Source organism: Saccharomyces kudriavzevii, assembly GCF_947243775.1.
Source record: "Saccharomyces kudriavzevii IFO 1802 strain IFO1802 genome assembly, chromosome: 15".
NCBI lineage: Eukaryota > Fungi > Ascomycota > Saccharomycetes > Saccharomycetales > Saccharomycetaceae > Saccharomyces > Saccharomyces kudriavzevii.
The window spans coordinates 770,047-786,139 of NC_079286.1; the positions used below are offsets into that span (position 1 = coordinate 770,047).

The following is a 16,093-nucleotide window of genomic DNA, read 5'->3' on the forward strand; positions in this document are numbered from 1 at the left end:
TCTTCCTCCTAATCAAGAAGTTTTCGTAGCCTATTTTGCCAGAAACTTCATTTTTTATTGTAGTTTTTCATTTTAGCGGGCAAAATGATCAAAGAGCATAAATAAAGGCTAAAGAAGTGTAAATCTTTTTACTATTTATGCCGATGCATACATAACTCATATAGATAGCATAACTACTTGAATCGAGGGCCGAAAATTAGTTTTCTTGTTAACTCTTATCTTTAGCAATCCACTCAGAGCCTGACTTCAAGACCCATTCAGTCCAAGATCCATCGTATAGCCTAACGTTTGGTATTCCGGCCAGCTCCAAAGCCGTCTTGATAATGACCCCTGAAACACCGGTCCCACAAGAGCAAATCGTAGGTTTATTTGGGTCCAAAGTGCACTGCAAGTCTTTCAAGGCTTTTTCCACCGTGACACGGATGGTTTCCCTATCTTCCGAATATGTTTTAGTCTCCGGATCAAGCAGTTTGTTATATGGTAATGGCTGAGTGCCTGGAATATGCCCAGATGAGATATCTGAACGTGGTTCCGGCTCTGTCCCTTCAAATCTCCCTAAAGATCTCGCATCAAAAGCGTTGAACCTCTTGGCCAGTTCCCCACTCTTTACCAACTCAAACATTTCCTCATAATCCACAACTTCCTTATCTTTCAAATTCTCTAAAGATTCATAGTGACTCTTAGGATGGGGTGAAAATACAGTGATTTTAGTAGAATCTAAGGGGTAATTGAGCGCCATATATGTATTGAAATTATTCAGCAGATATACCTTAGGGTGTCCCATAACCGCCAATGTCCAAGCGCATCTTGGAGCACTAAAGTTGCCTACACGATCGTAAACTACTAGGATGTCATCCTTCTGGACCCCCAAGTTACTCATTGCATCATCAAAAACCTGCTTTGCAGGGAACATATGTGGATAGGGTGACCTTTGGTCGCTGATAGCATCGATATCAAAGAAAATAGAGTTTGCAATGCGTGGTTTGGTCAAGAAATCGTGTTTATTATCAAGCTTCCAACTGGGTAAATACCATGTTGAATCGACTGGAACAACTCTACGACCCTTTTGGCTGGCAACCAATTTAACAAACGCTTCTGGAGAAATAAGATCAAATAACAGCATTGGCAGTACCGGTAATATACCCTCTTACTTGCTCGTTTCACCCTTTCGCGTTCATTTTTAACTATCCTCTTACATTGTCATTTCTGTATTGGGCCTGAGTTCCTTCCGAGCGAAAATTTTAAGAAGCGATTTTAACAAAATGAGAAGAGATGAGGTATTTCAAAAATTACTTTTAGGAAGAAAGGTGTTGAGACACGATTCACCGAGACAAACCAACCATGCCAGTTACAAAATCCTTATCCAAGTTGCAAAGGAACTTTTCTAAGAAGGGAAAAAACACCACAGTCCATCCAAAGGGTAGGAAATATGAAAAGCTGGTCAGGGCCACCATGCGTGAAGATAAGATCGCCGTCAAAAAGAGGCTTCATCAGGATAAGAAAATCCACGAACTATCCCGAGTAAAGTTTATGCAAGACGTTGTCAATTCCAAGACATTTAAGGAGCAGCCAATATTTGACCACGCTCACACAAGAGAATTCATCCAGAGTTTTATCGAAAGGGATGATGCAGAATTAAACGAGCTGAAAACGAAAAGAAGATCAAATAGACCACCAAGCAATAGACAAGTCTCACTTCAACATAGGAGGGACCAAGAATTAAGAGAGTTCAGTGCGGGGTTTCTTTGTCCAGATTTGAGTGATGCAAAAAACATGGAATTTTTGAGAAACTGGAATGGTACTTTTGGTCTTTTGAACATCTTAAGATTGATTAGAATTGACGATAAGGGTGAACAAGTGTTGGGGGGCAATGAATAACAGGCGCGATGGGAATTTCTGTACGTTTACATACTTCTTTGTATAATTCCATATATTCTACAATAGAAAAGCATAAAAAAAAACGAATTTTATGAGCGAAACTTTTTTCACAGTAGGAGTCAAGCAAGATACATAGGTTGATAAAGACAGCTGACGGAGAAAATATGGGTCGTGATATATGCTCCTTGGACAATGTCTACGCCAACAATCTGGGCATGCTAATTAAATTGGCTCATGTAACAGTACCTCATTTGTATCACGATGCATTTTTCACTGCCTTATTCGCAGAAGATACCTCAATGACAAAAAGTAAAAACCCATCCTCAAAAAAAGACGTACGTTTCACACAGTTGGCCTATTATAGCGAAATTCCAGTAGGTGGTTTGGTTGTCAAGTTAGTCCCTAAGAAACAGAACGAGCTATCCTTAAAGGGCATTCAAATCGAGTTTTTAGGCGTGTTGCCTAGTTATAGACATAAATCAATTGGCACTAAGTTATTAAAGTTCGCAGAAGACAAGTGCTCAGAAGCTCATCAGCATAATGTTTTCGTCTACATACCAGCAGCGGATAATTCTGCTAAGCAATGGTTTATAGCTCATGGCTTTGAACAGCATGGCGAAAGTATTGGAAAGTTCATAAAGGATATAAACGGTGGCGAACAAGATGCCATCTTACTGAAAAAGCATATTTCTTAACAGATGGTTGGAAAATTCTTGTATTTTTTTATTTTGTTTTATATATATCTATGTATATAAAGATGAAAAATATATCTAGTAGCCAAAATTAAAAACTATACGTTACTAAAATTTTCTATTCAGTTGATTCGTCCTCTTCAGCCTCAGTATCCGTGTCGATATCAGTATAGTCACTAGCATCACTTTGGTCATCACTTTCACTTTCATTGTCATCACTGGAGTAGTCATCTTCTTCTTCTTCAGAATAAATATCTACTTCCTCTTCTACTACAGGCAAATCACGGACTTTCATGTTCATAGTAATATCCAAATCTGTGGTGAAATAATCTGTAGATTTAACAATTACTCTGAAAAAGAAATCCCCAACAGTTTCAGGCGCAGGTTGGCCCAACGGAATTTTTATGGTCCCAATTTCCCAATCATTTATATCAAACTTATCGTCTTTGGTCAAGTCGAGTTTTATCCTTTTGTCAAAAAAGTCTTTATCATCATTTAAGTTCTTGTAGGATAGTTTTTCAATAATAATTGGTGTTTGAAGTATTTTACCATCTTTTTGAGAAGTCAGCAGACAGCACCAACTACCACGTCTCTTTGTTGGAAAAAATGGGGCAAATGAGAATGGAACAATTGGTTGTTCACTCATCATTGCAAATGGATCTCTCTGAGATTCAAAATCTTGAGATTCCACTAGTTTATCTTCAGGAATCAAACTAGTAGGTAACAATGGCTGCTTAGCAGAACGAACGAGTACTTTTAAAGAGATGTATGGGGTAGACAATGGTGTAACTTGATTTTCGCCTGGAACAAGAAAGTCTGCTTTGATGATTTTCAAGTTCGGAATATATGATGCAACTCTCAAAGTTTCGTCTAACTTTGTTTGATCCTTTATGCCAAGAGCTTCGCCAATTTTGGCATCTTCTAAAGTAAATAGTTTACCCAATGTATGGATATCCTTGGATTCATTACTGAAATGCTCCTTATCTATGTTGGGCAACTGAAGAATTTGGGAGTTCGGTGTTAATGGCACAGCTTGGACAATACATTTAAAAGTATTGATTGCACCCAACGCAATATCCAGGTTTCTAAATCCACAGGCAATATCTAATAACCCATGCAGTAAAGAATGACATTTGGCCACTATCCTAAACTTGATTTCATTAAGTTTACCACTATCTCTGCGTTGGATATGATCGTGCAACAATTTTTCAAAGTCTGCTGGCTGTAATCCTGGGCAGAATTGCTTGAATTCATTAGCGAAAGATAACCAATGTAAGATCAAATCTAAAGTAACAATTTCTGATGGCTTATAATTGACCAAGTTGCTAACAAAATTAGAGGCCGTCACATTGTGGATTCCTTTTTTAGTATACGATTGAGTTCTCGCCCACCATCTACTAACGAAATATGGCAAGATTAAACCTAATAATACAAAATAACAAACCACCAATAGTGGAGATGCACTTCCATCCACCAGGAACCTTGGCAAAGCAATACCATGCGAAGTAGACTGTGGACCATCTGGATGCCCGTACTTCAAATAATTTTGTCTCACCAATTCGTCAGTCAGAGATTCATAAGCCTTTGTAATTTGCACATAAGCTTCTTCCACCACGTTCTTTTCATCAGGTGTTAAACCTTTAGCCAATTTATCAGGATGAAACTTAACTGATAATTTCCTATAGGCGGATTTGATATCTCTGTCAGAGGCACTAGTTGAGACACCCAATATTTCATAAGGATCGAACAATTTTGTAGCAACACCCTTAATTGCATCGTTACTATTAATCCTTTGCAGAAGTACTGCAACCAAGATCCAGCCGAATATAATTATGATATTCCTTTTACTCCATATTTTGGACTTCTTATTACTATTCCTGTCAAACTTTTTTCTAAACCGTTTGATTTCATCGCTGGTGTATTCTTCATTCACCTTCGTGAAGACTTCCTCATTCAACTCTTTCCGATTCCCTGAATTCACATTTTCATCCGTGGGCCCAAAGAGAATTTGGTATATTTGAAACAGTGTCATGGGTCCTACAGCCATCAAGATCCCAGTCAAGACGAAAGACGGCCACGTCTCGCTGGTCTCATCATATTCGTAATTTGTGGGCATTGTGGTGTACTATACAATGTTTCCTTTACACTATGAGCGTTTATTTAATCAATTGCAATTTACTATTGTTTAAGTCGCATCTTTTGTTCGTTTGCTGATCTTCGACGTGTTCAAGACAAATTTTTCAAAACGCCTTTCCGTGGCGAGTGACCAATACGCGTTATAAGAAGGATTGTGTCAGTAATAACTTCAGGTTGTGACATTATGAATGATGAACGTGAAGACAGGCCGTTTAGTGTGTAATAAGGATGAGGGCACCACCGTCACCAAGAAAATCCAGATCTGGTCTTTTTCTTTACCTGTATTTTCGACTGCGTCAATGTTTTAGCTGTCAGAAATTGAAGAGAAGGTGGCATATTCACAAATTGCACGTTCATCAGTACGGTACTCGCTATAACTTAAGTCCTCTTTCAGGAATACATATTGAGGATATGATAAACGAGCCCTCTGGCTTGTGTCCAAGGAGCGCCAAAAGGAAGCCACTCTTAATAGCAAGGTTTTCAAAGGGCTGCCAAGAATCACCAAGGGTGTATGTACTACAAAGGAATAGCTTGTCTCGTTTAAAGTTGAGCAAAAGAAAATATGCTCTGCGATTCTACTGCAATGATTTTTTTGGCAAGGACTTAAGAAAAAAGGACGAATATATAGAGGAGAGCCATCAGCACTGTGCAGAAACTGTTAGAAAAATCAAAAAAGTTACAGCAAAACATGCTGATGTGAAAATAATATTTCATGACAAGAATACTATAAGAAGTTACAAATTGGGAGATAATGATAACAGGAGAAGAACTCAGCCAGAAATAATTGAAGAAGAAGATTCTGCTTCAGTGTACATCAATTTTGGTGATAATCATTCCCTTAGAGTAAACGATTACCATACTTTGCATAGGCATTCTAAAAAATTTCCTTCCCAACGACAAAATAATGTCATAGTTGAGAAAGGTAAGTTGCTTGAGAAGCTTTTCGAAGGGCAACCTTTAAAGGAGAAAAATAATACAAAAGAAAATACAGAGACGATTGTGATACACGGATTTCAAAATTCTCGTATTGTTTCCTTTTCCCATGTTACTTAATACTATATACAAACAAAGAAAAAAGCAAGTAAAACACTTCTAAAATGAAAGTAAACATGCCTGCGTACGATTTACTACATAATCAAAGATAAAAACTTTATTGACATATTTTTTTGCATGTGTGATATATATTTGCTCTTGTTTTTCTGTCCCATTTATTTATAACCGATGTCATTAGTCTCCTCGACAAATAATGCAGCTGACTGATGAAGTATATTACCGACGAGATCAACCTGTTCTTGTGCTCTGTTCCAATCGTTATCATAAATCGCATCCTTTACCCCAGGAAAAGTCCAAAAGTCCACACCCTCATCATTATTAGAACTTCCTTCCTGCATCAGTGTGGGTCCAAATAAAACGTTTTTGTAAAATGTTCTATTCGGAAGACCCGCTGGAGAGCACGTTCTTCTACCAATATTGGTCAATTTCTTGTTCCATGTCCATCTGTGAATTGAAAGTAGCGAGGGTTCTATACCATCTCCGTGTGACCATACAATATTTTCCCAACCTTGAGTCCACGACGCCCATTCGTTACCGATTTTTTTCCAAAATAACAAACCATTAATAACTGATATAAAGTTCAATTTCCCAGAATATTCTTGCTCTAACTTTTGTAATCGTTCATCAATGTCTTCAACATAATTTACTATATCGAAAGGTAATAATGGGTCATCAACCAATTTTGTGGAAATATGCAAAAGAAATATTAACAAATCGCTTACAGCCTGTTGGTTTCGTTCATCTTCCAAAGTATCTCTAAAGTGTTCAAACGTATCTTCAGAAGTTTCAATTGGAGGAAAGCGGTTTCTCGCTGAATCAGAGGATATCACAGACACAGGAATACCATTTGCCAGAAATGGAGTCCAATCACCATAATGTCTAACACTTTCCACAGATACATCAAAGTTTGGATGTCCGTCCTTACTTTTGAAAAACTTCTTTAATAAAGGATGTGTCTCAATATTTAGCTTTCCTCTTGTTTTTCCGTTCTCATCATCGTTATCCAACGGTATCCCTAATTGACTGATATCAATCAAGGAATAGATTTCGTCCTTTAATGGCATAAGTCTTTGCTGAATGAGCCCAGAAGACCCAGCATAATTGAGCTCAGAACCACCAAATGAAATAAAGTAAATGTTTCTCAATGGTTTCCAATCAAACTTATATTTTAGCTCTTGAAATAACTGTAATATGGATAATAATGCAGATGTACCGAAGTCGGGATAACTAGTTCCAAAGTTAATAGAGTTTCTCGATGCAGCAATTATAATCGCTTTATCTGACTGCTCCCTACCTTCAATCTTACCAACAATGTCAGAGACTGAATGCCTTTCTCTGACATTAGTTTGCAATAGCAAATCGACTAAGACATCAGCCACGTTCTCATTATTGTTGTCATAGTTTTTATCACCATCAACTGTTCTATCACCTGAAAATAAATGGGATAATAGCTCTTGACCCTGTCTACTGGATATTGGGACGGTGGGGATATGAGCTAAACGCCAGTATTTGGCGTTTTTTTGGTCTTCAACAGAGCTGAGCCAACTTGGCGAAAGTGCATCACCAGTCGAATACTGTGGTAAGCCTACAGGTTTGGGTTGAACGACGTCTATATTTTTACCATATGGTTCAGATATGAATATTATAGCTTTAGCGCCAAATTTCTCGGCTATTAGTACTTGTTGACTTACTATTTTATCATATTTCAATAAAAGCACATAGTCTTTCCCATCTTCTATCGTATTTGAGTCTTTTAGATTTTGTAAATCTTTTGTGGTGCCCTTGCCTCCATAAATTAAGCTCACTCTGGACAGTTCACCATTGGAGCTCAATGGATTAAAGTTTTCTGTGGAGAGTTTCAAATCATGTTTTTCATTTTTGTTATCATAATACGAAATCGATACATTACCTGGATAATTAGAATAAACCGGGTATTCCATCTCCTTAACCAATTTTAACCCGTTATTGTTAAAGGAGTCCTGAATATACCGAGCAATCGCCGCATCACCCTTCGTGCCGGATGCATGGGGCATGCTACTGATGTATTCCAAATCTCTCTCAAATTTAGCCAAATCCACAGATTTCTTGGCATATTGGAAAAGTATATCGTGTTGAAAAAACATTCCTCTTGATCCCGACGCCTTTTCGTTGAGCAAGTAACCACTCGATAGGACATAGTATGCAACAAATGACATTAAAATAATGTAAAAGAATCTTCGAAGTATGAAGGGATTTCCAATTTTACTTAGGTAATAGTCTGCCTTATCTTGAATAAACCTTAAAATCTGAAAAAATGGATGAATAATGTTCTCCATTAAAGGTTCCAGGATTTTCTCCTGAAATCCGATGGATACCCTCTGTAAATGTGATATTTTGTGAAGATCGCTATGAGGATCCTCTATATCAAATTCATATGAAGGTGGTTCGGGCGGGGGCGTTATATTAGTATCTGTACCGTTGTCAAAATTGACAGGGGAATCATTAGAATGTTGATTCATCAACAGGGTATGCGACGAAGATGCAGCAGGTGTAGCGTTTTCATGACCAAGGTCTGTATTTGCCAGTGGTTGATAATTGCTGCTCATTTGAATTGCTTAATCTCAACACCGGGAAAGTACTTCCTCGGTTTGCTAATAGGTCCGGGATTTCAATAGCCTAAAGTAGCCTGATATATCCTCTGAAGCGAGGGACGTTTAGAAAGCAGATGATTTGTCACTGCAGGAGATGCTTTTGCTTAGTGAAATGCCGCCTGATGCCGTAATTATTCACTAAATTTTTAAGATGTTGGTGGCTTATAGCGAAATAAAGAAGAAAAAAAAGGAATGGTACACAGTAAATATAAAAGAGAGATAATTAAACGAGAGGGAAAGAAACAAAAAAGGGAAAGAGGTAAACCATACATCATGAGTAAGAACAGATCATCGCTACAGTCTGGTCCGCTGAATCATGAGCTATTAGAGGAGCAAAAGCAAGAAATATATGAGGCCTTTTCATTGTTTGATATGAACAATGATGGATTTCTTGACTATCATGAATTGAAAGTTGCCATGAAGGCCTTGGGATTTGAGTTACCCAAGAGGGAGATACTTGACTTGATAGATGAATATGACAGTGAAGGACGGCATTTGATGAAATATGATGATTTTTATATTGTGATGGGGGAGAAAATATTGAAAAGAGATCCCTTAGATGAAATAAAGAGAGCATTCCAATTGTTCGATGATGATCATACAGGAAAGATAAGCATCAAGAACTTAAGGCGAGTGGCTAAAGAGTTGGGGGAGACGTTGACAGATGAAGAGTTAAGGGCGATGATCGAAGAGTTTGATCTAGATGGTGATGGCGAGATCAATGAAAACGAATTCATAGCTATTTGCACCGATAGTTAATCTTTGCTATATATATAATCTATAAAAAAATGATTTGTAACTATATTTGTAATCTTTCACAGGACTATTTTGTTTTTTGTTTTGAGCTTTCTTAGTGAAAAAAAGTTGCGACACCAAATTACATCCGTAAGACAACAATAAGGAAAGGCAAAGAATTTAAATGTCGTGGAGATATGCATTGAAGCATTACGTCACCAATCCAGAAACCATGGATGATGGTACGGTCATTTACTTTGACGACAAAGTCTCCATCATCAAGGACTCGTTTCCTAAATCAGAGTGTCATTTATTGATCTTACCACGATCTACACAGTTGAGTAGGGGTCATCCCACCAAGGTAATTGATTCCAAATTCAAGAACGAATTCGGGCCATACGTTCATTCTGCAACTAACTATATTTTCAGACATATGCGGGACAAGTTCAGAGTGAAGAAAAGTGTTCATGACAATGACCCAAACTGGGACGGTGATATTCTAGAGGACAAAGACAAATTTGTAAGAAAATTCGTACAAATTGGGATACACAGTGTGCCTTCAATGGCCAATTTACATATACACATATTATCCAGAGATTTCCATTCGGTAAAATTGAAGAACAAAAAACACTATAATTCATTCAATTCTGCATTTTTCATTGATTGGGATGATTTACCACTAGGAAAAAAATCGTTGGGAAGTGATAAGGACATTGAAACAAAGTATTTGAAAAATCATGATTTGGTTTGCTGCTATTGTCACGAAAATTTTAGTAATAAATTTACGTCATTGAAAAAACATTTAGAATTGGAGTTCAATGACCATTTTGAGCTCAAATAAGACGTCTTTCTGTTATGTTTGCATTTAATTTTATTATTGGTATATATATATATGTATATGCCTTTTGAAAATCATAGTTTTTGATATTCTATAGTACCTTCCAATTTCTTAACTTCAGCTACTTTTCTTACAGCTTTCATTAAATCGTCAGAGGTGATGTGATCGCGGTCCTCTCTTATGGCAAAGAACCCAGCCTCAGTAGCACAATTACGAATATCAGCACCGTTGAAACCATCACTCATCTTCACAGCAGCCTCGAAATCAAACTCACCAGTTTTCTTGACTTTTTCAGTATGGATTTTGAAAATTTCCAATCTACCGGCTTCATTTGGTAGCGGAATTTCTACTTTTCTATCTAATCTACCGGGCCTCAATAGAGCGGGATCTAAAGTATCTGGTCTGTTTGTAGCCATGATAATCTTGGTCTGTCCCAGGTTATCAAACCCGTCCATCTGGGTCAATAATTCCATTAATGTACGCTGAATCTCACGATCGGCTGAAGTACCCTCACTGAATCTACGGCCACCAATGGCATCTACCTCATCCATGAAAATGATACAAGGCTCGTGCTCCTTAGCGTATGCAAACATTTCTCTGATAATACGGGCAGACTCACCAATATATTTATCTACAATACCAGACGCAGGGGAAAAAATGAAGTTGGCACCAATGGTAGCGGCAACTGCCTTGGCCAATAAAGTTTTACCGGTACCAGGAGGTCCGTATAGTAGTACACCCTTTGGGGGTTTGATACCGACTCTTTGAAAAATTTCAGGGTTCTTCAATGGCAATTCTATAACTTCTCTCAATTCTCTAATTTGATCAGTCAAACCACCGATACCATCAAAAGTGATTTCGCCTTGTTCAAAACTGGTCATATTGTACACTAATGGATCCGTTTCTCTTGGTAAAATTCTCATTATAGTCAAAGTGGTAATATCCAGAGTGACTCTGACACCCTTCTTCAACTTGGAACGATCTACCGAATTCCTCACCCCAACAATATAACGTGGGCCTGAAGAGGCCTTAACTATATACTTCTCTTCAGACAACTCTTTCATAACTTCACCAATCAGTTGTCCAATACTTTGCAAAGCTTTAATATCATTTTCGGTCTTGTCATATAGCTTCTCTAGATCTCGTATATTTTGACGGCGCTGCTTCAATTGATCATCGTATCTTCTGTGTTCTAGCAGCTTTCTCTTGAATTGGTTCAAGGCCTTGTTATGAGCCTCTTGCTCAGGATCTAATCTCGGAGGTTCCTCCTCATTTGGCCCTTCTACTTCCTGTGGTTGCTCTGGTTGTTGGTCCTGTGGCTGTTGTGCGCCGTTATCGATGGGCGTTTCTCCCAATCCTGCTAATAGGGGGTCCTGTTCCTCACTCATCCTTCTTGTACGTTACTCTGCTCTACTATGCTATCGGTAATTGATGGCGTAAGTTATAGGATCTAATTAACTTCACCGTGCTCTTTAAAGTTCCCTTTCCCTTTCTTCGGTGGCAAATTCTACTTGACCGTGGGTCACCCGCCCGTGACAAAATTTTCACTTCTCATCACTATAGTTAAATGTGACAATAAGATAGTTGTGGATGATTAGAAGAATGGGACAGTGCATTGAACCAATTCTAAAACGCCAGCCAGTCTCTTTTACCATTGTCGTCGCAATGCCCATCCAAGCTTTTATTTTCTGTGGTAAGGGTTCTAGTTTGGCCCCTTTTACACAGCCAGATTTCCCGTTTCAAACGCAAAACAAGGACAGCACAACTGCCACGAACGGTGACAAGCTCAATGAGTTTTCTAGTAGCGCGCTAGATTCAAGTGTAATCAATGAGTTCATGCAACATTCTACACGCTTGCCCAAGGCTCTTTTGCCCATAGGCAACAGACCCATGATCGAATACGTCTTGGATTGGTGTGACCAAGCGGATTTCAAAGAGATCAATGTGATCGCACCCGTCGACGAGATCGAACTGATTGAACGTGGATTGGCTTCGTTTCTGTCCCTAAGAGAACAACAATTCGAATTGATCTATAAGGCTCTATCGAATTCTAACCACAGTCACCACTTGCAAGATCCTAAAAAAATTAATTTCATCCCTTCTAAGGCAAATTCTACAGGTGAATCCTTGCAAAAGGAGCTACTACCCAGAATCAATAGTGACTTCGTACTCTTGCCCTGTGACTTCGTCACTGATATACCTCCACAAGTCTTGATCGATCAGTTCAGGAATAGGGATGATAATAATCTAGCAATGACTATCTACTATAAGAACTCTTTGGATAGTAGCATCGATAAAAAGCAACAGCAGAAGCAAAAGCAACAGCAATTTTTCACAGTATATTCAGAAAACGACGACTCGGAGAAACAGCCAATACTATTGGACGTTTACTCTCAAAGAGACGTCACGAAGACTAAATATCTACAGATCAGATCACATTTAGTATGGAATTACCCTAATCTAACTATTTCTACTAAATTACTGAATTCATTTATTTACTTCTGCTCTTTTGAAATTTGTCAGTTGCTAAAATTAGGATCTCAATCAATGTCAAGACAAGCTTCATTCAAAGATCCATTTACTGGAAATCAACAGCAATACAACCCTCCTATGGCTGATGATGATGAAGACAGTAATCATGATGACGACGACGGTTATAAACCTCCAATCACATCCATTCAGCCCACGTATTTCAAGAAAAAGAATGACCTCATCTTGGACCCAATAAACTGCAATAAGTCATTAAGTAAAGTCTTTAGAGATTTATCTCGCCGTTCATGGAAACATTCTAAACTAAGAGAACCAATAGGTATCTTCATTCTACCAGAAGAAACCTCGTTCATCAGAGCCAATAACTTGAACGCATACATGGATGCTAACAGATTCGTACTAAAGATAAAATCTCAGGCGATGTTTACTAAAAATATACAAATTCAATCCGCCGCCATTGGTGCTGATGCCATCGTTGACCCCAAATGTCAGATTTCCGCCCATAGTAATGTCAAAATGTCTGTTGTCGGTAGTCACGCCAATATAGGTTCTAGATGTCGTATTGCAGGGTCTCTCCTGTTCCCGGGTGTTCAATTAGGTGATGAAGTGATTTTGGAGAATTGTATTGTCGGACCAATGGCCAAAATTGGTTCTAAGTGTAAAGTCGTCAATTGTTATATTGAAGGTCATTACGCGGTAGAGCCTAAAAATAACTTCAAAGGCGAAACGTTGGCCAACGTTTATTTGAATGGTGATGAGGACGACGAATTGATATATGATGACAGTGTTATCGCTGGTGACAGTGAAACTGCGGAAGAAACTGATAGCGATGAAAGAAGTGATGAAGGTTCCGATGATAGCGATGAATATGAATATGAGGATGATGGATTGTTTGAACGTTAATATGAAGTCTTGTATACTTCCAAAACTTATTAATAGAAATAGAGCTTAGTAAATAAACGAGAGTAAAAGTTATTATTCAGCTTTTTTTTCATAAGATCGAAAAAAAAGCACAGTTATGTTCGAGTAAATTAACATGTTGTACTGATACACAGCTTTTTTACACATCTATTTCATATATTATACTATGTTAATTCTTAAATTATTTTTTCTTATTCTTCTGTTGGATCAATGATGCAGATGCTTCTTTATCACCGCTCTCAACGTCGTCAGACTCTTTTGACTGTTTATCCTTTATTCTTTGGTCTTGAATTTTTTTATTCTGTATTTTATTTTCAATTAGATCATCAAACGCGATAATTGATCTAACTAAATTGCTTATATATATGATCATTAATTCGTCGTTAGTTTTTACAGTTAAAGCCTTCTGTAGGTTGTTTGAAATCTTAATCGTATCATGGTCCTGCATATTCATTTCACCCTCATCGGGTGTCCCAAGATTTGGTAGGAGATTAAAAACATCTTGCAATTTGCCCAATATAGTATGGTTTATTGGTAATTCCTTATTGATGACTTTGTCTAAATATTCGACAATATCCTTTAATTTGCTTTGTAATCCTTTCAGAGATTTTAATTGGTTGGTTAACCTGATGGACAAACCACCCGCTGCTTGATCACGCACATCCCTCAATAAGTGTTCTACACCAATTTCTTCAGCTTCTTCAGCCTCAATGGTACAGGGTAAATGTAAAAATGTCTTTTCCGTTGATGTACCATCATCCTTAACTTGTTCGACGGCGACATATGCATCTGTTGGTAAGCCAACACCCTGCTGTTTAACATCAACAATCAATAACAATGGATTACTTTGGGTATATTTCTTGAACAATTCATTAATTTTGAGATCGGAGGCCCTTAATTTAGGACCGCTATGATACCAGCCAATTAACTTTTCCTTGGCATTGATTTTTTTGCACATTTCATTCATGTTTTCAATATAATTATGATCTAAAAACCACACGTCAGGATTCTTCTCGTCTTCCTCGAATGGTAAAGCAAAAGAATTGGTGACTCTAATGGTGGAAGTATTAGCATCACCCAGGATGACCCCTACGCATCTTTTCTTCTCTTTTGTCTGTGTACGCTCGTAATGGTCTAAAGCAGAGAGTAAGACCAGTGGTGCAATCGTGACCTTTTCGTGTTGTAAAGACATTGTGGTTTGTATTCTTTTTTTTTCGTTTCCTCTTTAATAGTTCGAAAGACCCACTTTCAATTAACACTAGGTATACAAGGATCTGATCTCTCTATAAAGTTTGATTGTTAGTTACTGACAGCTTAATTGTAACTATACATCATGTGCAGTTGAATAACAATTTGCCACTGGAAGGTCCCCGACTTCACTATGATCGAACTTTCGTAATAAGTGATTTATATCTCTCATTTGGAAATAAGTGATGCCTATATTGAAAGGCTATAAACTCTTGTTGCGATATAATAAGACGACCATTTCTCCTTCACTGTTGATGTGGCAGAGATTTGAGTTTGCTATTGTACTACAGATAAATGCCATTTGCTCAAATTGTTATCGGCCCACCAGGCTCGGGAAAGTCAACGTATTGTAACGGGTGTTCGCAGTTCTTCAACGCCATTGGAAGACATTCTCAAGTGGTGAATATGGATCCCGCTAATGATGCTTTGCCTTATCCGTGTGCTGTAGATATTAGAGATTTTATAACTTTGGAAGAGGTTATGCAGGAGCAACAGTTGGGTCCTAATGGTGGTTTAATGTATGCCGTTGAATCCCTAGATAACTCCATTGATCTATTCATATTACAGATCAAGTCACTTGTAGAAGAAGAAAAGGCCTACCTTGTGTTTGACTGTCCTGGACAAGTTGAGCTATTCACGCACCATTCATCTTTATTTAGCATTTTCAAGAAAATGGAGAAAGAATTGGATATGAGATTCTGTGTCGTAAACTTGATTGATTGCTTTTATATGACATCTCCTTCTCAGTATGTTTCAATTTTGCTACTGGCATTAAGGTCCATGCTAATGATGGATTTGCCTCACATAAACGTTTTTTCCAAAATAGATATGTTAAAATCATATGGGGAATTACCCTTCAGATTGGATTATTATACAGAGGTCCAGGAGCTAGATCATTTGGAGCCATATATTGAAAAGGAAGGCTCTAGCGTTCTAGGAAAAAAATATAGTAAGTTGACTGAAACGATCAAAGAATTAGTCTCCGATTTTAACTTAGTTTCTTTTGAGGTTCTGTCCGTGGATGACAAAGAAAGTATGATAAATCTCCAGGGTGTTATTGATAAAGCGAATGGCTACATATTCGGAGCATCCGAAGTTGGAGGTGATACAGTGTGGGCCGAAGCTTCGAGAGAAGGTGCATTGTTAGAAAACTACGACATACAGGATAGGTGGATAGATAATAAAGAAACGTATGATAAAGAAGAACAAGAGAAGCGTGCATCGCTGTTAAAAGAACAAGAACTGCAGAATAAAACGGTTGATGTGAAAGAAGAAGATGAATGGGAAAATGCATTAAAGGAGTGGGAAGAAAAGCAAGATACGGAGTTTGTCAGATAGCGGTGCCGTATTTCTTGCCTAGTCCACTTTCCACTATCAATTTAATTCAAACATTCAAGTCATGTACGCAGATATATACGTATATAAGTAATAAGAGGAGCATTATGAAAGGGCCCTGCAGGCTGCAGGTCAAG

General features: G+C 37.9%; 12 protein-coding genes across 12 annotated transcripts; 7 read left to right on the plus strand and 5 right to left on the minus strand.

Annotated features, from left to right (window-relative positions):
• Positions 1–208: 208 nt before the first annotated feature.
• TUM1 (thiosulfate sulfurtransferase) lies at positions 209–1,123 on the minus strand (the record flags this gene model as incomplete). The annotated part of the gene is made up of 1 exon (XM_056231425.1): positions 209–1,123. The coding sequence occupies one exon, from the start codon at positions 1,121–1,123 to the stop codon at positions 209–211; it is 915 nt and encodes a 304-aa protein (XP_056085245.1).
• Positions 1,124–1,341: 218 nt separating this feature from the next.
• Positions 1,342–1,878, plus strand: TMA16 (Tma16p; the record flags this gene model as incomplete). The annotated part of the gene is made up of 1 exon (XM_056231427.1): positions 1,342–1,878. One exon carries the CDS (start codon positions 1,342–1,344, stop codon positions 1,876–1,878), a length of 537 nt encoding a protein of 178 aa, XP_056085246.1.
• A 164-nt stretch (positions 1,879–2,042) lies between these two features.
• On the plus strand, positions 2,043–2,573 carry NAT5 (peptide alpha-N-acetyltransferase subunit NAT5; the record flags this gene model as incomplete). Its single annotated transcript, XM_056231428.1, has 1 exon — positions 2,043–2,573. The coding sequence occupies one exon, from the start codon at positions 2,043–2,045 to the stop codon at positions 2,571–2,573; it is 531 nt and encodes a 176-aa protein (XP_056085247.1).
• Positions 2,574–2,688: 115 nt separating this feature from the next.
• Positions 2,689–4,686, minus strand: SEC63 (protein-transporting protein SEC63; the record flags this gene model as incomplete). The annotated part of the gene is made up of 1 exon (XM_056231429.1): positions 2,689–4,686. One exon carries the CDS (start codon positions 4,684–4,686, stop codon positions 2,689–2,691), a length of 1,998 nt encoding a protein of 665 aa, XP_056085248.1.
• A 248-nt stretch (positions 4,687–4,934) lies between these two features.
• Positions 4,935–5,759, plus strand: OSW1 (Osw1p; the record flags this gene model as incomplete). Its single annotated transcript, XM_056231430.1, has 1 exon — positions 4,935–5,759. The coding sequence occupies one exon, from the start codon at positions 4,935–4,937 to the stop codon at positions 5,757–5,759; it is 825 nt and encodes a 274-aa protein (XP_056085249.1).
• Positions 5,760–5,914: 155 nt separating this feature from the next.
• TRE2 (putative zinc metalloprotease) lies at positions 5,915–8,344 on the minus strand (the record flags this gene model as incomplete). The annotated part of the gene is made up of 1 exon (XM_056231431.1): positions 5,915–8,344. The coding sequence occupies one exon, from the start codon at positions 8,342–8,344 to the stop codon at positions 5,915–5,917; it is 2,430 nt and encodes an 809-aa protein (XP_056085250.1).
• A 318-nt stretch (positions 8,345–8,662) lies between these two features.
• CDC31 (centrin) lies at positions 8,663–9,148 on the plus strand (the record flags this gene model as incomplete). The annotated part of the gene is made up of 1 exon (XM_056231432.1): positions 8,663–9,148. One exon carries the CDS (start codon positions 8,663–8,665, stop codon positions 9,146–9,148), a length of 486 nt encoding a protein of 161 aa, XP_056085251.1.
• Positions 9,149–9,308: 160 nt separating this feature from the next.
• Positions 9,309–9,965, plus strand: HNT3 (DNA 5'-adenosine monophosphate hydrolase; the record flags this gene model as incomplete). The annotated part of the gene is made up of 1 exon (XM_056231433.1): positions 9,309–9,965. One exon carries the CDS (start codon positions 9,309–9,311, stop codon positions 9,963–9,965), a length of 657 nt encoding a protein of 218 aa, XP_056085252.1.
• A 71-nt stretch (positions 9,966–10,036) lies between these two features.
• On the minus strand, positions 10,037–11,350 carry RPT4 (proteasome regulatory particle base subunit RPT4; the record flags this gene model as incomplete). The annotated part of the gene is made up of 1 exon (XM_056231434.1): positions 10,037–11,350. One exon carries the CDS (start codon positions 11,348–11,350, stop codon positions 10,037–10,039), a length of 1,314 nt encoding a protein of 437 aa, XP_056085253.1.
• A 277-nt stretch (positions 11,351–11,627) lies between these two features.
• Positions 11,628–13,355, plus strand: GCD1 (translation initiation factor eIF2B subunit gamma; the record flags this gene model as incomplete). Its single annotated transcript, XM_056231435.1, has 1 exon — positions 11,628–13,355. The coding sequence occupies one exon, from the start codon at positions 11,628–11,630 to the stop codon at positions 13,353–13,355; it is 1,728 nt and encodes a 575-aa protein (XP_056085254.1).
• A 199-nt stretch (positions 13,356–13,554) lies between these two features.
• On the minus strand, positions 13,555–14,565 carry RPN8 (proteasome regulatory particle lid subunit RPN8; the record flags this gene model as incomplete). The annotated part of the gene is made up of 1 exon (XM_056231436.1): positions 13,555–14,565. The coding sequence occupies one exon, from the start codon at positions 14,563–14,565 to the stop codon at positions 13,555–13,557; it is 1,011 nt and encodes a 336-aa protein (XP_056085255.1).
• A 350-nt stretch (positions 14,566–14,915) lies between these two features.
• On the plus strand, positions 14,916–15,959 carry GPN2 (GTPase GPN2; the record flags this gene model as incomplete). The annotated part of the gene is made up of 1 exon (XM_056231438.1): positions 14,916–15,959. The coding sequence occupies one exon, from the start codon at positions 14,916–14,918 to the stop codon at positions 15,957–15,959; it is 1,044 nt and encodes a 347-aa protein (XP_056085256.1).
• Between the last annotated feature and the right edge of the window lie 134 nt (positions 15,960–16,093).